The 22,521-nt window shown below is 37.2% G+C and overlaps 1 protein-coding gene across 4 annotated transcripts; it reads left to right on the forward strand.

Moving 5' to 3' along the window:
* Positions 1–372: 372 nt before the first annotated feature.
* Positions 373–21,656, forward strand: MLF1 (myeloid leukemia factor 1). 4 transcript variants are annotated; one of them, XM_058187372.1, is made up of 10 exons: positions 373–558; positions 6,050–6,200; positions 11,795–11,839; positions 11,968–12,012; positions 12,999–13,043; positions 16,551–16,637; positions 17,464–17,592; positions 18,526–18,685; positions 18,923–19,055; positions 19,971–21,656. In XM_058187372.1, the coding sequence occupies exons 1-10, from the start codon at positions 515–517 to the stop codon at positions 20,080–20,082; spliced, it is 951 nt and encodes a 316-aa protein (XP_058043355.1). In that variant the 5' UTR covers positions 373–514; the 3' UTR covers positions 20,083–21,656. The 4 variants fall into 4 exon arrangements, with proteins under 4 accessions (XP_058043355.1, XP_058043356.1, XP_058043357.1 ...); XM_058187373.1 differs by lacking the exon at positions 11,968–12,012; XM_058187374.1 differs by lacking the exons at positions 11,968–12,012; positions 12,999–13,043.
* Positions 21,657–22,521: the final 865 nt, after the last annotated feature.

The raw sequence follows: 22,521 nt of genomic DNA on the forward strand, positions 1-22,521 counted from the left end.
CAGACATCAGCGCCTCAATGACTTCAATGCGCTTCATTGCGCATTTGCCGTTTCTAACGCGGCTGATGCTTTTCCAGACGCAATTGGTGTGCCTTTCTTTTAGAGATTGTGCAGTATGGCTTTTTGGGGGCGGGAAATAAAGGATAAAAATAAGGAATAATAAAGGGAGACCAGTATCGGGAGCAACACGGCAAAGCGGCCGCGCGAAAGCCGGCCCTCCCTTTGCCAAAAAGCTCATCCAAGCTGGAGGTATATTACCTTGGAGCCAGTTGCCATGGGAGCAGCAGCTCTGTTCTATTATCGTCCGTCGCCATACTGCGTTCTCGCTGGAGCCAATGGGAAAGGAGGAGGCGGGGATTCCATGGAGAAAGGGGCGGGGCGGGAGCGGGCAGGAGGTTCGTTTCTAGAGCCGGTCGTCGGGCGGCCCCAACGGAAAGATCTGGCGTTGAAGCGGCGCTGAAGGCGGAAAAAACAGGAGGAGGAGGAGGGCAGAGGCATCTCCGGAGCAGAAATCATGTTCGGGCTCTCCAGGGTCTTCGAAGACGATCCGTTCTTTCGGTGAGCAGGCGCGGCCTGGGTTGAGCTGCGGTGGGGCTGAGCGGGGGAAGGCAGGCGGGCGAAGGCGAGCGGCGTATCATTCCCCTTGAATGAAGCCGTCCGGGTTCCAGCGGAGGGGCAGCCGCTGTAAGGACCAAGAGGCTGGCGGCCCCCCGAGATCGACCGCGCCTGCCGTCGTGGCTTTTCGAGAACCAGGCGCATCGACATAGGTATCCGGGAGGCGGCGTGCGGAGGATGGGCTTCCAGGGGGAACCGTGGAGGAGGAGGAGGAAGAGGAGGGACCGCCTTGCTCAATGCGCCGGCAGAGATGCAGCCGCTTTGCCCCCCCCCCACCTCCATGCCCCATCTCCAGTCCCCCAAAGATAATACTCCTATGCCTGCATGTTCATGCTAGCAGGATCTGAATAAAATAAAATAGAGTTGGAAGAGACCTTGGGAGGTCTTCTAGTCCAGCCCCCTGCTCAAGCAGGAGACCCATATACCATTTCAGACAAGTGGCTGTCCAGTCTCTTCTTAAAAGCCTCTAGTGATATAAAGAGCCACAACTTCTGAAGGCAAGCCTTACCCACTGGTTAATTGTTTTCCTCACTGTTAGGAAGTTTCTCCTTAATTCCAGGTTGCTTCTCTCCTTGATTAGTTTCCATCCATTGTTTCTTGCCTTGCCTTCTGGTGCTTTGGAGTATAATTTAACCCCCGCCTTCTTTGTGGCAGTCTCTCAAATCCTGGAATACTGCTATCATGTCACTCCTTGTCTCCCTTCTTTTAAGTGAAGGTGCAACACCCCCGTCCCCCCCCCCCTTTCCCTTGGTGGGCCTTTCCTTCACTTGGTGACTTGTTGGGCTTCAGAGTGCATGCCTGTGCATGCGCTTGCAGATAAAGCCATACTAGCAAGAGGCAGACTCTTCCCCTCCAACTCCCAAAATGGAGAGGATTATAATTCAAAGTGGTTTTTGTTCTCTTTTCCACCATGGGAACTGACGAAGCTTCTTGGATGAGAAGCAAAACGTTATGTTCTTCTTCCTCAAGGGAAAAAAAACTGTCTAGCTGCCTTTTGAAAAAACACTTTTGAGACATCTATGACCTGAATGACTAAGAATCTGCACAGACATTTTCGTTCTGTTCTGAAGGATGCTTGAATTTACCTTAGTTGAAATGGGCATTTGAAGAACCTATGTTTAAGGTAGACATTTTGAGTCTTAAAATCCAGTTGCTGACCCTCCCAAGGCAAGCAAAACTCTAGGCCAAATTCCTCAGGATCCCATGAGGCTGCAAATTGAATGATGGTAGGCCAGATACAAACCATACATTTTGCACTTTTGGTGTAAGTCGGAAAGGGCTTTAGGCAATGAAGAGTCTACTGACTTTTTAGAGGCCTCTTCATGTCTGCTTTGAAGTAAGCATCTCCACGGTACATAGTGCTTGTTTACATATAATTGTGTGTAGAATGTAACTTGGTTTGCTCTTCTGCAACCTTACCAGCATTATGAAACTGCCATTGACCTTCTTCTATGGAATGAGAGAAAGCTGTTCTTGCTGCAGCATGTTGGAGTTTCCTTGCAGATGTTTTACTCTCAAGTTTAGGTTTCCAGCTTATATTTTGGTGAGCAATGTTCTGAAACACCGCCAAAATAAAAGGTGTTCATTGTAGGCGTTCTTGAAGGTGAAAATGACATTTTTATAGACATATGATTTTGATTTCATTCATATTAAAGCTGTTAGAGAATATTGATAAATACTGCTATAAACAGTTGTTTTAAGAAAACTGCCTTATGGCTTAAATTTTTATTAATAGATTCTGAAAATTCAAAGATGAAACTGAATTCTCATATGTTGTGCAAAAAAAAGAGGCAAGGTTTTTGTTATACCTTAAAATAACTGCTTTTAATAAAACATTACATTAATTTTGCTAAAAGTATTTGGAATTCTCAAAGTTTTTGCTGCTTTTTCATATATGTTGAATGATCTGTTTTTAAAGGTCTGTTTGAGCTCAGAGTTTAAATTTATACCTTGTAATCACTGACTCTTTTTAGAGAGTTAGCCATTCTGAACTTCTGCAATGTTAAATTCTGCTAAAGGTCACTATATACAGACCTACTGTAAGTCTGAATCCCATTAGAAACTTTAATGATTCTTTGTTTAATATCAGGTTGTAAAAGTAATATTTTAACATCTAAACTGCATTTAAATCTGTTTAAAACTAAATTCCAATATTTTATGTTAATGTAAGCTTTTTGCTTTCACAATAAATATAGCATCAGTGAAAATCCATTGTCGTATTTCTTGAGTATGGGTTACTAATTGTTTACAAATATTCTTAAATTGGATATTTATAAAAAGTCCTGAAGACTTTTACCATACTTGGAATTGTATGGTGATGAAACTTTTTATCTGTATGACCTGCTTTAGCCAAAGATAATTTTCAGATGCCATTTTTGATTTAGCATTGGAGTACTCAGTCAGAAAATAGTTTCTAGTTTGAGAAACTGCCTGTCCACTGTATTTTCCTGCAGTTGTCCTACTCTGAGTCCCATTGATCAGTGTCATTTGTGGAACTCAGGAATTGGGCCTTCTCGTCCTAATACCGCCTTTTGGGAACAACATTCCCCTGAAATTCTTATTAGCCCCCGCCCCTCACCCCCAACCTTATTCAACATGCCCTCAAGACCAGCTATTCCCCCAGGCCTTGGACTAGAGTAGTTGTTGACTTTAAGTGGTTTGGTTTTAGTTTGACTAATGTCTCCAGTCTTTTATAGGTTTTGTAACATTGTATATTTTATTGTTCTTTTGTAAGCTGCCAAAAGTTATGATAAATTCGATTGTGGTGTAACAGAAGTTATAGCAGTTATACAACAGTTAAAGAAAAATAATACATAAATACATGCACACACACATGCACATACACACACACACACACACACACACATATTAAATTTTGTGGATTAATTCATTATATCAGGCTTGTATATTAATCTGGCCCATTTCTAACTTTTTTCCTAGGAGCAATATGTTTGGCTATTAATTTTGCAGTACTGTAATTTCTCTGCTTAAGGTACAATTGTACGTTAGTTACAGATTATATGTAAGCTACAATTATACAGTAGTTATACAACTTTTGAAATCAGAGGACAATTTTACTCAATGTCAGCAGCTGTTTTGGTGGCTCTGACAGGGTGTTAAGACTTTATGTCAGTTTTGTTGCCAACTTCTAATGTAATAAAATCAGTGGCATGAATCCAGAGACTTGCATGCTCAGACAGGCTGTTTCCTTGGCATTTAGTCTTCCTTTTAAAACAAAATTTTGTTTAGTCAACATGTAGAAGTCAGAAAGTAACTTGCTTCTTTCTTTAAAAAGATTAGTAGACTGAAAATGAGCAAAGGCACGTGTGACTCCATATTAAAAAAATGTTGGTTGTTGGGTTAATCCATCATGCTGATCAAATCACTTTTGCAAGTGATATTGAAAAGGAGAGCAATTTCCTGTTATTCTTGCTGTTGCCCATGCTCCTTAAAGCTCTGCTCTAAAAGTTGGAGAAGCCACTAAACTCAGTTCCAAGAGGCCATAGAAAACGTATAAAGGAGAAGAGAAGGAAATTCCATTGGACAAATGGATGTCCTCATACACAATATTGAATTAAGCCTACTATTATAGATTCATTGTGAATAAGGAGCACGACAATGCTGAGAAGAAGAACCATTCTTATGGGAACTCCTTTGTGTATCTCCTTTAAAAGAAATAGGGACCCCGAACAATGGAGAAGCAAAGGTTTTCATAAAAGTTTGAGGTTTGAAATCCTAGGAATCTGATTTGCTATTCAGTTTGGGCAAACAAGGCAGGTCCTTGTAGGTACTTGGGATGAGTTCAATTGTTAGATAAAATAAACTTTCAGAAGAGCAGCATCTCTTGTAGAAGGTTAAATCTTAAGGATGGAACTGGTTGGGGATAAAACACTTCTTTATGTTGCAATTCCCTTATATGCACTACCCTGTAAACTGGTGAGGAGGCTTCTGTTCTTTGGTTTAGGGAAGTTTATCTGGGGGCAGGAAAGTTCAATTTGGGTCTGATAGGATTAGGCAGCAATAAACTGAGTTTGACCCTGATTGCATCTAAAGAACAAGGAGGAAAAGGGTACAACCTCCATTTTGTTTGATAGGTTTATTTTCTCTACCATACTACAGTAGCCCTTCTGGATTGTGTCCCCAAAGTTCTAAACCTCTAATTATACTACATCTGGTTTCCTTGTAGTATAATTATCATCCCATTCTTCTCTTTATTTACTTTGAGTTTAAAAATGCATAGCAAGCACTCCCTTGAGCATTTTTGCAAAAATAGAAGCATGGAGTGGCATGGAGAAGCAAAGCAGGTGTTTATGTTCCTATACATTAATATGCTGGAAATTTGGTGAAATGTAACCAAGAGTTAGATATTGTTATAATAGGTAGTCATGGGTATATTTTAATAAAATAAAATAAAACTAAAATATAGTGAGGTTTGCATGACATTAGTCATAAACTGTCTGTTTTCTTGCTTAGAAAGTATAATCTAAATCTAGTACTAATTCTCATTTTTGAGAAGTACTATTTTGCATTCTGTAGATCATGCAAATTGCTAGCACTACTTCGCCGTGGGGATAACTTCTAAAATAGTAAACTAGTATAAAAGCTTCCTCTGCCTCAGAAGGAGAAGTTTGGAATTGACAGACCAGAAATACTGTCTAGGATAAAATTGGTTTTATAAATGTCTCCTTGATTACACAGCTGTTCCTGGGAAGCTTTACTAGATCTCAGACGGTTTTCTGGTCCTGCCAATGTTTTTCCTGAATAGTGTAGACAGGTGCAGAAACAATTTCACTTCTGCAAAAGCCTGCTCTGTGAAACTATTTTTGTAAAGTTCACTACTGGGACAGTATCTTGTACCAAATCAATGTTCTAATAATTTTGTAAATAGAAAACACTATAATATATATCTAAAATAGCAAACTGGCAGCTTTGTAATAGATGTATAAGCGCCACCAATGAAAACAATGTTCTGCATTTCAATTATATTTAAGTAACATACTGATGTAACTTGTATGGTATTAGTATATTGCAAAGAAAATATACTCAGTTATACTTTTCATTCTGTTGACTTTGAGAATAAGTCAAATTTTCTGGCTTCGTGGTTGAATGAACTTACTACAGTGGATACTCAGATCATGCACACTCCCTGTTTTACTGTTTTACTTGTTTTAAATGTTCTCTTTTAATCTTTCTTGGGTATCATAATGTAAAATGCACCAGTTAACTCTGAAATAAAATGTGATCAGTGAAAACTATGTAAACACTCTGTAAATAGTGGCTTTTGTTATATGTTGTATTTGAGAACTTTGCATGTTTTGTTTTGTTTTTTGTTTACATTTATACCCCGCCCTTCTCCGAAGACTCAGGGCGGCTTACAATGTATGTTCTCTAATGCAGAGATAGATATTCTCTAGCTATCCTGTTTTATTTTCAGGGATACATTTTCTGCCCATAATGAACATGTACGACATTTATTTTCTGAACCTTTTGGGCGAGATCCATTTCTTTCAATTGAAGACAGACAAGGAGGTCTACATCACAGAGGACATCCCAATTCTCAAATGGCCTTGAGAGACAATGACAAGGTATGTCTTCTTTTAGATAATGTCAGTTTCAACTGTACTACTTTTGTAGGGGAGAAAATCGTGTTTTGATAGAGAATATGGATATTATAAAACTCTTACTTGATTTTTAGTTCTGAAAGACCACATTTATTTAAACCATTATTTTATTGCTGAATTATTTTCTTTTCTCACAAAGTGATATAATTGAATCTTTGGACTTTATGTCCTAGTTTAATACTACAGGGGTTGAAGGACAGTGCCAAGTCCTGTAATCTATGCACTGGAAACTGATATAAGCTTACAGCAGCAGAAATTGTCACTTGGAAGTCAAAAGGGTAACTGCCCGATTTTTTTTTTATTCTTACATTTGTACTCAGGGACATCCTTTGAAATAGAAATACCCCATCTGCCTTCTAGGCTAGAGTTACTCCTTTTTTCCTAGATATAGAAAGGTCACTATGCCTTTGGCCTTTTGCTGTTTTGTTCTAATTATAATTGTGGGATTGTGTACCTGTAAAAAAAGTAAATAAAAATACATGTGATGCGTCTCCAAATTTGTTTTTTTAAAATATTATATTAAATATCTGTTTAATTCCAGAAAATACTATGAAGTGATATATATAAATGTGTCTAGAACAATATCTGCACTTTGTGTGGCTCTTGGTTGTCATTAAATGACAATAACAAAAATCCAAATGTCTTTGCTGGCATGCACTTAGACAATATTATTACATCTGCATCACTCTCCGGGGAATGAGTGAAACGATTTATTTAGCAGTGAAGTTCACCTTCTCAGTGGATCAGAAATGTTGGAGCACTCTAATTTAACTTAGTTGGGAAGGACAATACAATAATAGCATCCATTTTGAATTGCTCTTAGTATGAATAGACTCAGTAACTCAGTCGCTAGGAGCACAGAGTTGCTTCTATGATTCCTGATTAATCCTTTCTGCTGACAGATTGACTTTGATCAGTTTAGCAGAGAGGCAACTTCACAATGTGCTCATCTTCAAAAGTCTATTCCAGAGGGATGCCCCAACCTCTGGAGGAGATTTGAGGAATGGAGAAAAGGGCAAAGAAGCAAGAGGGGTGCGTTGAGTCAAAGCCCATGATGTGTATGAGTATTAACACTACCAAATTGGATTTTGCTCAGCATCCAGAAAGAAAAATCTCACAGATCTTTAACTGGGATAGAACATTGTTGGTACATGTTATCATTACAACATTTTTTACCTGCCTTTTCAGTTGGAAATGACCCAAATTTACTTTATATGTTTTCAAAAGTCAACTCAGTTTCCTCTATAATTAAACTTAATTTTGGTAAGGCTTTAAAAAAGGATACATCAATTATCATTACATCAGCTCAAAGCATTTTATAGTCAAAGTCTTGATAACATGTTCCTATAAACATTATGTTAGTTTAAGATTTGGGGGAATTGGCAAAATAGATGAAATGATCACCAGCATGGAACAGGCAGTTTTGGACAGTCTTGCCTAACATGTAATGTACATGTTTTATCTGGACTGAGACGCAAAATATTCATATTCTGGGCACAGGTGTTCCAAGGTGGGAAGAGTAGAAAAAAAGGGAAAGTCATTGATGGAGGAAATATTTGTGGCTAAAGGAAGCTACGGGATAGAAGGAAGATACAGTAAGATTGGGAGTGTGCAGGGACACAACAATGTGGAGAAAGTAACCCTGCCCAGAATATTTGTTGTGTCTTGTCCGCTCTCACCGCAGCCGGGGTCTGCTTATCTGCTCCCGAACACGGAGGAATGTATGCCTCCCGGCCCCAGTCCTGGCTCCATGCCCAGACAAGCTGCAGAGGAGGGAGCATCCCCCGGCCCCAGCCCTGGCTCCATGCCCAGGCAAACGGAGCAGCTAGACCCCTCCCCCTCCTCCACAGCATGTGAGCCTGAGGAAAGTTTACTTCCAACTGCTGATTGGAGTGACCCTCGCATCAGAAGATTGGATAGGCGGAGGCAACAGAAGGAAGGGAGGGGCAGGCCTTAATGAGTGCTGAGTCATGGAGCCACACCCAATGGCCTATATAAAGGATCTGCTTTCTGGCAGTCTCTGAGTCAGGCAAAGTCAAACTTATCTTGCTGAAGTCACTTACTGGTCTCCTGCCTGCTCTGAGGACTTTGCTAGGACTTTGGGCAGAGCTGCAGAGGCAAGCCTGATTCAGATTTCCCTGACCCGGCCGTTAGCGGAGGAGTGGGACACGACAATATTCCAGGCCAAACTTCCTAGCTACAGTGTGATAGATCATAGAGCTAACATAGAAACAAACATCATTTTATTCATATCTCTTTAGATTCTTTAGATTTATCTTATTACTTTTAAAATGCATGTCATATGTTTGAAGTATCTTGGCATTTTGACTATTCTACATATAATTTAATTCACCCAGACAAATGCATTAATTTTTGTGACTGTGATATTTTGCCTTATGATAAGGGCACTGAAGAGCATCTCAACCTTTCATAAAATTATGACAGAATGCAAACATGAATGTGGCTATATTAAGAATGCTATTCTTTCTCAGGAACTAGGGGAGGGGTTGCAATCTCCTGTTGTTTGATGTATACAGTCATTCAGAAGCTGAATGATAGATTATGCAGCCAAAAAGCTATCTGTTATAGGAAGTAGAATTCTTCCGGTGGTGGTAGGCTCTAAATCTACTGTTGTTCTTAAATTTGCACAGTCTTTGTATTACTGCATTCATTTCCCTAGAAAATTACAGTGTTCTAGGTTGTTATACAATCAATTCTTTGCTTTCTTCCATTTTTGAACAAAGGAAGCCTGTGCCGTTTCCAGGGATTATGGTGCTTTGTGCATTATTTGGTTTGCTACATTTCTTTTCTTTAAATCAGCTCGACATTTTCACATACCTGCACTGCTGCCACCATGCTTGGCTCCGAGCCCAGTGCAGATACTGATCTGCTCCGGGCTTGAAGCTGCCTCTGCTGCTGCTGATCCAGGTGCCGATCCATGCCAAGCTCTGACAACAGCAGTGGGAGGTGTGAAAATGGGAAGCCCCCAGCAGCCCTCCCCGATGAACTGTGCACTCTGCCCACCCTCTTGCTTTTCCACCTGCTTGGCTCTCTCTCTGGCCACCTATGGAGTGAGTTGGCCATGTGTGGCAACTTGGCACCTGTGAGTTGGTACAGGCATTTTGGCGGTAGTGAGCTGGCAGTAGTGAGTTAGCCACAGTGAGTTATCCTAGACTATTGATGGCAAACCTTTTTGGCACAGAGTGCCCAACTGGAATGCATGTGTGCGTGCCGGAGCCCCAGGAACTTGAAGACCAGCCTTCCATGTGGGCACACATGCCATCGCCACCAGGTCTGGTTTTCAGTGTGTGCATGCGCACCAGCCAGCTGGTCTTCGGGTTTCCGGGGCTCTAGCACATGCGAAGATCAGCTGGCTGGCATGAATGCGCATGCCGGAAACCAGAAGAGCAGCTGGCAACAGCGTGTGTGTTCACAGAGAGGGCTGTGCATGCCACCTCTGGCAAGCGTGCCATAGGTTCACCATCACGGCCCTAGACCCATGGAATAATCCTTTCCTCATATTTCTTGTAGTAATATTCTCATTGGGCTTAATCACAAAAGTTGCAATTTGATTGCCTTCAGACATTTTGGAATACAGATTCCATACTCTCCAGTTAGCTACCATTAAAGTTGCTGGAAACTGCTTATACTTTGACAGCAGATTATTGCCACTGCTAAGTTCCTAGCCCATGTATTAATAAAAAAATTAATATACCCCAACATTTCATAGGCACCTAGTCTGGAGTAGTGCCTAGACCTCAGTATAAGCACCATGTAAATTCTCCAGTTTGATTGTGTGTAAGGAAAATTTTTCAGTTGGATGCTAAAATTCATATTTACTTCACATTTTAATTGTAGAAGTCAGTTATGCTGAGTAAAATGAGATTTTTAAAAAATATGGGGTCATGAAAGTAAAAAGGAGTAGACGTAAAGTTTAGGCTTTCAAGGGAATAGGCGGAGATAAATGAGTCATGAGATAGAAGCTATAAATGAGTAGAATTGTTGAGTGATTCTACTTGTAAACAGGGATCTTGTAAGTGCATTGTATATAAAGTACTGTGAATTTGCTGAAAACGTGCAGAATGACCAGTATAAATACATTTTTCATATGATGCTTTAGTATAACTATATCCTTCACCCATGCTTCTGGACATTCTGGTGTACTTCTAATTTATTTTTTAAGGATTTGTAGACTGCTTCATTTACATAACTCAAGTGGCATACATCATTCTCCTTACATAATATATGTTGTTTCAAACAGAAGATTGGCTGTGCTATTTCTATTCAACTTTCCATAACTACTACTGCTAATTTCTTCTGAAGTCTCAGTCTCTGCAGTCGTTTAGTCTGACTGATAGTTTTTCCATCCAGTCATAGTTAAGTCTGTTCTCTGTGTTGTGAATGTACCTGCATTCAGTAGTATTTATAGCCTCATCTTTTTATACGTGTACTGGCAAGTAACTTACTCATGGTGGATTTATAAGCCAAAATATTCTGTATATTGTAACAGATTAATTATTTAATTGTTGTGATCTGCAATTTTTCTCAGCTTGCTATAATTTATTAATTCAAATTTATGTCTTGAAGAGGAGCAAGTATGTTGATGTATTCAAAGTTTCTTTTTGAACTGGCTAATCTCCACTGAATCTACATGGAATTGAATATTTGGAAACATAAGTGATGTGTAAAGTGCTTAACTTGATACTTCAAAGGTGGTTAAAAGTTTTTTTAAAGATAGATTTAGATGCTTAAAATGTAATCAGTCATTAAGCATGTCTATTTCAGTTTCAAATTAGATGTGGCAGAAGCTGCAATATTTGTTCATACCAGGTGAAAGTGTAGTGGGAGTTGTAATTATAGTTTGAAAACAAGCAAATTGAGGAGAAGTGATCACTTTCCCTTCCTTCACACCTGGCACGTAACAGATTGCCTTTGTGAACGCCTCAGGAATTGTTCTGTCCCAGGGTGTCTGAATTCTGATGAAAACAAAAATGAAACTTGGCTCCTGGATTATAAGAAGGCTGGAAATTTATTTATTTGTTTGTTTGTTTGTTTGTTTGTTCAATTTCTATGGCCGCCAATCTTGATGCCTCTAGGTGGCTTACAATTCAAAACATACAAGTTACGGTTAAAAATATTTTAAAAGCATTTTAAAACAATAAACAATAAAACCAATAGAAACACTAAAAACATTCAAATTAAATACATATAGGAGCAAGATACTTGGTCAGTTAGCAGTATGGTCAGTAAACGGTGATTCCATCTGGTACCCTTGACACATTTTAGTGCCCAGGCCTGGGAACATAGCCAGGTTTTTAGAGCCTCACAAAAGGCTAATAGGGTTGGGGCCATTCTGAACTTTGAAGGGAGAATGTTCCATAGAGCTTGGACTACTACAGAAAAAGCTCCTTATTGCGCCTTTTATTTAAAGAGGTTGCATGGATTTTTCATTATTTAAGATTGATTCGGAGAATTTCTTGATTTTAATCTATGAAATGTGCATCCTTCTCCAACAATAATTTTACAGCAATTTACATAAGTTGATGTTTTTCTTACAGGCGATGAGCTGTTCCCTTATGCCTTTTAACAGTTTTGGTGGCATGGTTAGTATACACATACAACACAAATTTAATCTGAGCATGCCTATTTTCTACTTGAATTTTTTAAACCATAACTATTTCTAAACCATACTAGTGCAACAATTTTGAATGAACTGGTGCTTCTCTTTCAGGGACCAAGTTTTCCATTTATACCTTTTGGCACTTTTGGTGGCACGGTCAGTATACTAACAACAAAGATTACTAAGATTTGGTGATATGGGCACTGGGCATTAGCATTCTTGTTACTTTTCCCTTTTGTCCAGAAATAAACCTAAAATTTATCTTATTTTTTCTTACTTATATATTTTCTTCTCTTTGCTAAATGAATCTTTTTTTAAAAAAAATTCTACATATATTATTATTATTATTAAATTTTATTCACCAAACATGAAACTCAATTATTATTATTATTCTTTTATTCATTAAACATGATAATAATAATAATTGAGTTTCATGTTTGGTGAATAAAAGTTAATAATATTAATTATTATTAATTAATAGTTATTAATAATAATAATAATAATAATAATAATAATAATAATAATAATAATAATAATAATAATAATAATAATAATATAGATTTTTTTAAAAAAAGGATACATTCAGCAAAGAAGAAAATATATAAGTAAGAAAAAATAAGACAGATTTAAAGATAATGATGATGATGTTGATGATGATTTGACCGTTCCAGTTATAGTATTCTTGTCTTTTTTCCCAAGGAATCTTAAGAAAACTTTTTGAGTGCATTGGGATTATGAAGTAGTAAACGTAGTTTAAATTTAATTTATGCTAAAATATATTTGTAGGTGGAAATTTATGAATGTTTGAAGTGAAAAGGTGATTTTTTTTAAAAAAAGGAAAGGTGAATAGGAAAGTTAAGATTTCAGTAAAAAAAAGATGTTAGATGATAGAAATGGGGACTGCAAGATTCTTAGCTAGCTTAATAATACAAAACTTTTGCTTTTTTTTTAATGTGGTGAAAATGCGGAAGGTAATAATAAGAAGTAACCTTGATATTAGAAAATGTGCAGGCTTCTTACTTATTTTAATGGCAGATTTCAAGAAAGTTGATTCCAGATGCACTCTCATTCAGTCATTCAGTCAGATTTTAAGGCCATAATATTAATGCTGCAATTTATACGATCTACAATTTTTCTTTTAGGCCATGAGTTTTCCGCTTATGCCTTTTGGCTGTTTTGGTGGCATGGTTAGTATATTACACACACATAATTCAGTTTTTTGTTTTTTGTTTTTTTGGTGATGTGGACATGTCTGTTTCACTTGTTCTAAAACTAAACATCTTGCATTTTGCTTTATGAGTACATTTTAGTATGCTTGTTTCATTTTGTGAAACTTTTTTGTGTTTTTTTTTCTCTTTTGGGGAAATCATTGTTAAAATACTAATTTAGTGTAGGTGGATATTAAAATGATGCTACAATTTCCAAAGGCATCTCTTTTATTAACTTTTATTTTCCTTTTATAAAACTAGAACAGGAATAGAAACTCAACTTTTTTTTTTAATTTACATTTATATCCCACCCTTCTCCGAAGACTCAGGGCGGCTTACAGTGTATAAGGCAGTGGTTCCCAACCAGTGTGCCGCGGCACTAAGGGGTGCCGTGAGATCTTTTGAGGGTGCCGGGAACTTTTGAGCTACGGAGATTTTAAATATCTATTTCCTTATAAGGGTGCCGGGAACTTTTGAAAGGCTTTCCAAGGGTGCCTCAAACAAGAAAAGGTTGTGCCTCAAACAAGAAAAGGTTGGGAACCACTGGTATAAGGCAATAGTCTCATTCTATTTGTATATTTACAAAGTCAACTTATTGCCCCCCCAACAATCTGGGTCCTCATTTTACCTACCTTATAAAGGATGGAAGGCTGAGTCAACCTTGGGCCGGGCTTGAACCTGCAGTAATTGCAGGCTACTGTGTTCTAATAAGAGGCTCCTTACAGCCTGAGCTATTCCGGCCCCCTTCCAATGACTTTCTTATATATTATATAGTGAGACTTAATATATTATTAATATATTCATAATATAGTTATTTGTGTCATTCAGCCATATCTTCCTAAATCATTTCAACAAATGAAAACAAAACAATATATACCAAGCAGGTAGCAATTAAAACTGGGGTCAGTTATATACTGAGGTCATGGGCTCTTTGACCATATTTTGGCTCTTTTGTCACAGAATATTTCAAGCAAGCATATTTGCTGCAGGGAAAATATGCTTTTATTTGTCCTTTTTGAATCTAAAGTATGCCGAACTTTTTCTATCCAAGACCATTATAAGAAATATGTGAATGATGCTGCACCATGATGATGTTTGAAATATGTTAATTGATGTGAAAGATCTTGTGCCTCTTTCTTTTGGTGCTCGATGTTGTTTAGCATGGAGTTCAATAAAGGAGGACTTATATTGTTTGAAAAAAAGCAGTGAAAAATCTGTGAAGTTCTCCTGCATTTCCTATTACAATACAGTGAACATTTCTGCCATTTACATTACTGTAGTTTCTTTCTAAAAAAAACCTTCTAAAATGTTTTTCTAAAAATGCAGCACATTAGTCTGTTTTTTCCTCCATTGCAAAATATCAAAATATTAATTTCTTCTTCCATAATTTACTGTATGCAGAGTATATTGGCCCATACTTTTTAATGGAGACTGGGGCCAATCTAAGTAAATAAGGCCAAGATATTGTTTGAATATCTCTGCAGGCCTTATGCTTCCATCGTTAATTCTTAAATTCTTTTTCCAATAAAAACATTTTGCTTCAGTTGCTATCAGTTCTCTTTGGCATACCATTCATATAGAAATGTTTATATGATCTTTATGTAGTATCCTATTGGGTTTGCTAATTGGGAATACAAGAAATATAGTACTTAGCCACAACCAACATTATGAAAGAATGCATGCTTTGTTCATTAATTGGATTTTCCCTCTAACTGTACTAAAGGTTCTCAAATTTCAGAGCAGGTTTAGGAGAAGGGACAATGTGTTGTGTCAGCAAAACCATTCGGAGAGACGACATTAGATACAATTCCATCAATGGTTCCTAAATATTGCTTAACTTTCATAATTGTAGATGATAATTTAAGAGATAGAGATTTTATTACCTAATAAATGTTGGGAAGTCAGTTAAAATATAACTTTATGATTTTTATATTTTTACTGTCAGAGAAAAAGGATTGTTAACGTTTCTTCTGGGGTCCTGGAATAATTTGGCCAACCGAGCTATTGGTATACCTATATTAGGAATGGGAGACACCATTTTTATTCTAATCAACAACAAAAAAATAAAAAAATGGCACAAACGCTGTAGTCCTGGTTTTTAAAATTTCAACCCCTTTGTTACCTTTTGTTACTTCCTCTCATCCAATTTTGAGAATGTCCAAATTCTATGAAACTGTAGCACTGGGGAAAATATACTGTAGAAAGAAAGTGAGAGAGTGCACATGCCAGATATTTCAATGAGTTGGATGTTCTGTGGTTTCGTTCAGTTTTCTCCATTCTTGCTTTCTTGTGTTTTTCGTTTTGTATGTGAGCCATACATTTACGTGCTAATATTCTCAGTGAGTTTACTGGGATTCCTATAACATTTTGCCTGCTTCTGTAGCCTTCCCTGTGCTCTGCAAAGGTGTTAATGCTTTGGCTGGACTGTTAGTAACATGTGATAGCAATGTAAACAGAAGTCATGGTTACTGCATTCCCATTTTAGACGATGGAACCGAGTCAAGAGTGTGCCATACAAGTGTTGTGCTCTGTCATTAGTCTGTATCTTCTTTCATATATAATTGTATTCCTAAATTGCATATTCCAAATCACAGAAGAGAATCTGGTTTATGGAGTGATTAATCAGCTCTTAAATTGACCCACGCGTAGGTAGCCATTCAAGTAATCCACACAAAAAGAAACATTTTTTTCCGCACATGGCTAACTATAGGGTAGTGAAGGTTTCATTTTGTGTTCTTTAGCTTGATAGTAACAAGCATAATCAGAAGTGCTGAGATAGAAACAAGGCTTTGCCATTGCATTCTAAATTCTCCTTTTGGTTAAACAGATTATAGTGATATTTCAATTCACCTAATGGTATAAACTTGTTTTTCATATGTTTGCGAAATAGTTATTGTTGTGATAACTAGTTATTTCATTAAATACTTAATGGCTGGGAAATGAGTTTAAAATCTATGAAATCGTTTTTTGATTCAATTTTACTTAAAGTTAATAAGGAAAGTCTTTCTGATACTTCTATAGACATGCATTTGTATGCCTGATCCGACAATCTTCTCTAGGAACATATTTGACTAAGGGCCAAACAAGATGCGATGTTGGCTGTCCCACAGTTTGGAATTTCACCTACTGACAAAACTTGGAAGTGACACTTTAGAAGATGTGGCTTAACATATTCTAGCAGTCTATTCTTACACACTACTTTGTATTAGCTTAGAGAAATTTCCGGTGGTTCGTCTTGTGTGATTACAGTTTGAATTGAGAACAGTATAATAGCAAAAGAGGAGTGTTTCATAAAAGACCAAGCATCACTCTCATTTTCTTTTCTTTTTTTTTACCGTTGTTCCTCATAATTGCTATATCTTTGCCCTGTCTTCTGATGTCTGCAAAAGTAAGCTTTTCTCCACCTGTACATGAAAGAATTGTAATAAAATTTCTTGAGTTTTGAAGCATTTTATTGTTTCTATTTCTTCCTCTCTGTTGAAGCAGAACATGAATTTCAGAAATCCATTCTTTGCAATGGACAGAATGATGTCAAACATGAAAAATGGTATGATGGAATTGCAAAGAAATTTTGTAAGTTGTTAAGTTTTTATGTTAATTTTGTTATGAATATTAATCATTAAAAAAATAGGAAAAAATATATTTCCTTAGAGCAGGGGTCTCCAACCCCCGGTCCACGGCCTGGTGCAGGACCTTAGCCTGTTCTGAACCAGGTCATGGAAGTGGTGAGAGCCCACATGCACACACAACCATCCCCCCCCCCCCGCCGCCTCCACCGGTCTGAAAACACTGCCTTAGAGAAAGAGTGAATTATTATCAATTGATCGTTTTTAATTTCAGTCTAAGTTGTGTCTTCTGTAATGAAGGAATTGTAGAGCTTATCTGTATTTCCTGTTAGAATCATTTTCACAATGTAATGTGGTACTCTCTTCAGTTTCATCCACCACCACCCACCACCCATGCTAGCCTTAGATCTATCTAATTGATGCATAAAAAATGGCTAGAAATGCCTACCCAGCCATGCATATTTGTATTAGCTTTTGACTGTTTGCCAGAAAGAAAGAAATTAATTCTGAAGAACTTTCTTTTATACTGCACTAGAGTAGACTTTTACTCATTTCCAGCATCTGACAGTTCCAAAATCAGCTCTTTTATTAAATTAAACTTGTTTGCCAAGTGAATGGGCAAGTTTGTATAATGCTTCAGAACATTTTGCAGGCCTGGGATATTAAGTCAGTTCTGTCGATGTGGGTTGCCGTAGTATTCTTACAGGATTTCTCCCCCACCTCCCCGCCCCAGTGTAATCTATAGATAGAGGATTACAAATATCCATTAAATGTTGGCTTCCATTCTGTACTCTAATTGTAGTTTTTACTTGTTTTTAAATTATTTTCTTCAGGATAAAATGGCAGTTGATCCAAATGCTCACTCATACAGTTCTTCCTCAGTGATGACCTATTGTAAAAAGGGTGACGAACCGCCAAAAGTTTTCCAAGCTTCATCCCAGACACGGACTGCTCCAGGAGGGGTACGATAATATTTTGGGAATCCTCTCCTAATTAATAATAGTATTACTCTAATTTGGTATGTGCTTCTAACTCAGTAGGCATAAATGTATTATTGTGCAATAGGACAAAACATTGGAAAATTAGTATAAACGTTTGAAATTAAAACTTGACTTTGAAGTGATGGTATCATGTTTAAAAAGCCGCTTCATTGCTTTGCTCATAGGCATTGCCATCTAATTTGGCTAAGATGTTTGAATTTGAACCTTAACGTCAAGTTCATGAAACACAGCATGCAAGCAAGATAAAACTGTTGAAAATAGCCCACAGTAAATCGCTTCAGAGCTCAGCCAGTACTTCTTTATCAAAAAGCTTCTAATAATATACTTACGGGCATGCTGATAAGTAGTAGCCAAGATTGCCGAGATAGTTAGTGTTCCTTTCATGTGGCAAATAGCAGAACACTCATTATCTCTGTAGCTGAAAAGTTCCATTCACTGTCTATATTTAGATGAGGTTATGACCATTTTTGAACCATTCTCATGAAACAATGTTGAAACTTTAAAATACTGGAATTTGTGCCTGGTTTCTCTATATGTGAATCAACATGAATGCTAATGCCATAATTCAGAGGCATGATTGTGCATGCAACTGAATTGTTTCACGTGTGGTTTTTGCTGCTGCAGCTGCTTTCTTCCACCTCCACCCTCAAGTATAACTTCCGAAGCATAGTGAGTGAAATTTTGTATATGTGCTCATAGTGTAGCCTTCTGCACTTGGCATGTTTATTTGGTGATTAATTTAGGCTTCATAAATTAATTTATGATTAATTTAAGCTTCATATATACGTTTCCATGATTTGTAAAAAGTTTACTTGAAAGGAGAACTCCAGAAAGCCAATTAGGACATTTTCTTCTTATTACATTTTTTACTTGTTTGTTTTTGCTTTAATTCAGATTAAAGAAATCAGAAAAGCTTGTAGAGATTCTGAAAGCGGTTTGGAAAAAATGGCTGTGGGTCATCACATTCATGATCGTGCTCATGTAGTTCAGAAGGCAAAGAACAACAAAACTGGTGATGAAGAATTGAATCAAGAATTCATTAATTTAGATGAAGGTAATTAGCCATGCTGCTGGACTCTTATTTCCTCCTCCTCCCCCCCCCTCATATGATCACCTGTCAATGCTGTTTGGATGGCGCCATAAGCATATACCTGCATATAAAAATTGCGTATTGTGCATTTTATAGATAATTATGTGTTTATTAGTGCAAAATATGGAGATACATATATACAAATATATACACACTTTTGATTGAAGAAATTTATAATTTAAAATTGCAATTGTTTGCCAGGAGAAGCTCATGCATTTGATGAAGAGTGGCAAAAGGAGATTCTGAAGTTTAAGCCCTCTGGAGGAAGACACAATATAGAGTCCCCAAAACATAGAAGTATTCATCATGTTAGCAAGGAGGATGCTCCAAGAAGGTATACAATGCAATCTTTCTTGTTTTGCCTTATACTATTTTAAGAGAGAGAGTCAGAATTCTTTAAGATGTCATATGTGTATAAGGATTCTGTTAGGTAATCGATATGGTTATTTTTCAAGAACGCATTCAATTACTGTATACCTTAAGCATCCTAATATAAAAATATTGGCACTAATATTGTCTGCTGACTATTCAATTAAAACCTACAAAAAAAAATATCATAACAGAAAATCTGTGGGAAAACAATATTGTCCAAGGCAGGGATAAGGACCATGTCCTACAAACATTGATAAATTACAGTCCTGGATATCCCTTACTATTTAATTGCTAACGAATTAGAAGTATCTCGTGTACCACAAGTTGTCCACTCCTTTATTGGTGCAGTCCTGGTCCCCTGCATTTTTGTTTTCCCCAGATCTGAATGACTCCATCTTCATTGGATTACAGGTGACACAAATTGAGTTGGGACATTACACTTTAGTTTTGCAAGCCATCTGAAAAACAGCATCTAGATATAAGTTGTTTCTTTAATGCATGATTAAAGGGCCTCTGGTGGCTCAGCAGACTAAGTCTGTCTGTTATTAACACAGCTGCTTGCAATTACTGCAAGTTTAAGTCCCATCAGGCCCAAGGTGAACTCAGCCTTCCATCCTTTATAAGGTAGGTAAAATGAGGACCCAGATTGTTGGGGGCAATTAAGTTGACTTTGTATATAATATACAAATGGATGAAGCCACCCTGAGTCTTCGGAGAAGACTATTGCTTAACACATTGTAAGCCGCCCTGAGTCTTCGGAGAAGGGCGGGATATAAATTCAAATTTTTTAAAAAAGGCTTTTTCTGTGCTTAGCTGATGTTACAATGTATAAAACAAACATTAAGTATTCCCTTTTTGGTATCTTTGGTTTTTTCAGGGAGAAGATGCACCCAAGAACAGCAATAGAAGGACCGAGGAGACCTGTATCTTCTCTTGAAAAACTCAGTGTCAAGGGATCACATGTTCCTCTCAAACCCAGCAAAAAATAATTGTGTTGGTTTTCATGTTAATATGGATGTCTTGGGAGAGGACACAATAATTCTGGATCAACAAATAAGACCAAGCTCTCTGTTCCTAGCATTAGTGATTCTTTTTTTTTTTCTCCTTTTGACTACTGAATGTTTATGTCAGCTTCAGCGCCTTGGTAACACTCGGCTCTGAACAGTAAATGAAAAACACTTGAGACTGAAAAGTACTTTATGGCATTTTAAAAGAAAATGTAGAATGTTACAGCTATTTTCATTAACGCCAACTGCTCTAACGAATATGGGGACAAAGTTAACATTACAAAGATAGTGCCAGTTTCAAGGACTTTAAATAAATGCATTGTTTGTAACTCAAGAAGCAATACTGCTATGCTTTTGGCAAAAGGCCAGTTTTTCGAAGCCTAGATTACAGTTGAACTGCAAAGTCATTAGCCATTACGTAATGAACATAATGTCAATTTTCTTATTATCACCGAATTCTACCCAGAATTAGTTTTCCCAATATACTACCTGAACAGAATCAGTACCTTAGTTACATTTTGGGAAAAACAAAAACAAAACAAACAAACAAACAAAAACAAAACAAACAACCAACAAAACCATGAATCTGAACTAAAGCATTTCACTAAGGGGGATTCTGCCATCTTTGCGTAAAATATTTAACCCAATCCATTTTGGTTTCTTCGCATTTGTAAAAAAAAAAAATTATTCCGCTTTGATTGAAAGTTTTCTTCTAAATTATTTAATTCCACATTCTAATTATTTTTTTGATAGGAAAAAAGTACTAAGTTTTGCAAACAATGATTTATCATTAGAAAAATGGTTTTTTTAAGATTGGGTCAGATCAATAGCAATGTAACATTCAAAGGGCAAACAGGAATTCAGCAGAGAAAGTGATATCTGAAGCTCATTTCAGTTTTCATATTCCATACTGGAGCAAAAAGGTGCACAGCTGACATCAGGTGATGGAAAATTTCTGAATTATCAATACATTTTAAGACTGTTCTGAGTGCCACTCTCCTCCTTTCTCTTGAAGATATATTTTCCTCTTCTTAATTATTCTGTTCGTTTACTGATTAATTAGTTCATTTTCATGATGCTGAAGGGTAAGCTAGAGGTGCAAGTTGTTGCAGTAGGAAAAATACAAAAATACAGATTTACTGAATGTAGTTTGTCAACATGACGATTTAAGCAATTCAAATTGATAAAGCATCTTTTAATGCAAAGTCATATTAAAGCATGAATATTTGGATTCATTGATTATCAAGGCTTGTCGGTTTAGATATTGCTGCTCTGTAGGGATAACTGGGAAACATTATAGTTTTGATATTTGAGCTTCTGTGTTAAAAGTTCTAATATTGTGATATCTAATTAAATATTTACTAAGTAAAATATATGTACCTCTCCTCTTTCAAGGTATGTAACAGATATGTATATGTATGCCATTCTTCGTACTGAATAAACACTATGCTATATTAGATTGACAATTTTAACTTACATCAATCTTTCAGATTTCATAAGAGAGTTCTTCATTAATACTTGGCACTTTTTTGATAATAAAGAGCTATTCAACAAAATGTGTGTGTTTTTTGCAGAAGAAATGGTGCAATGCAGTGCTGAAATTATAGTCTTCCCTTAACCAGCATTTATAAGCTTGTTAACCCTTTCTATCTCTACATGGGGCTTCCCTTGAGGAGCACCCGGAGGCTCCAGTTAGTCTGCGCGGGTGATAGAGGGAGCCCCTTGTGGCTCCCATGTGACACCACTCCTGCACAGACTGCACTGGCTGCCTGTGGCCTTCCGGGTGCGCTTCAAGGTTTTGGTAACTATCTTCAAAGCGCTCCATGGCTTAGGGCCGGGCTACTTATGGGACCGTCTGCTGCCACCGATTGCCTCCCACCGACCTGTGCGCTCTCACAGGGAGGGACTCCTTAGGGTGTCGTCTGCCAGGCAGTGCCGATTGGCGACACCCAGGGGAAGGGCCTTCTCTGTGGGGGCTCCCACCCTCTGGAATGAACTTCCCCCAGGACTCCGTCAACTTCCTGACCTTCGAACCTTCCGCCGCGAGCTTAAAACACATCTATTTATTTGTGCAGGACTGGACTAGAATTTTAATTTTTAAATTTAATTTTAATGGGGTTTTATCATTTTAATTGTAATTTTAAATTTTGGCCTATTTAAATAAGTTTTTTAATTAGTGTTTTATCTTGTATTATATTTGTATTTTTACTGGGCTGTAAACCGCCCTGAGTCCTTTGGGAGATAGGGCGGTATAAAAATTTGATAAAATAAAATAAAATAAATATTCTCAAAAAATCTCTGGCCAGAGTACAAATATAAAAGAACAAAATAGTGTAAACATATTAATAAATTATTTAAGGTTCTTTAGCTTTTCAGATTTAATAGCTGTTGCTGAAAACATAAGTCTTTTCTATGGTTGGG

Source organism: Ahaetulla prasina, chromosome 6, assembly GCF_028640845.1.
Source record: "Ahaetulla prasina isolate Xishuangbanna chromosome 6, ASM2864084v1, whole genome shotgun sequence".
NCBI classification, from domain to species: Eukaryota; Metazoa; Chordata; class Lepidosauria; order Squamata; family Colubridae; genus Ahaetulla; species Ahaetulla prasina.

Coding starts and splice junctions, on each gene's coding strand:
- MLF1 (XM_058187372.1), top strand. CDS start 515: ATGTTCGGGCTCTCCAGGGTCTTCGAAGACGATCCGTTCTTTCG. Junction 16,638..17,463: donor TGGAATTGCAAAGAAATTTT/GTAAGTTGTTAA, acceptor TATTTTCTTCAG/GATAAAATGGCAGTTGATCC. Junction 17,593..18,525: donor CACGGACTGCTCCAGGAGGG/GTACGATAATAT, acceptor GCTTTAATTCAG/ATTAAAGAAATCAGAAAAGC.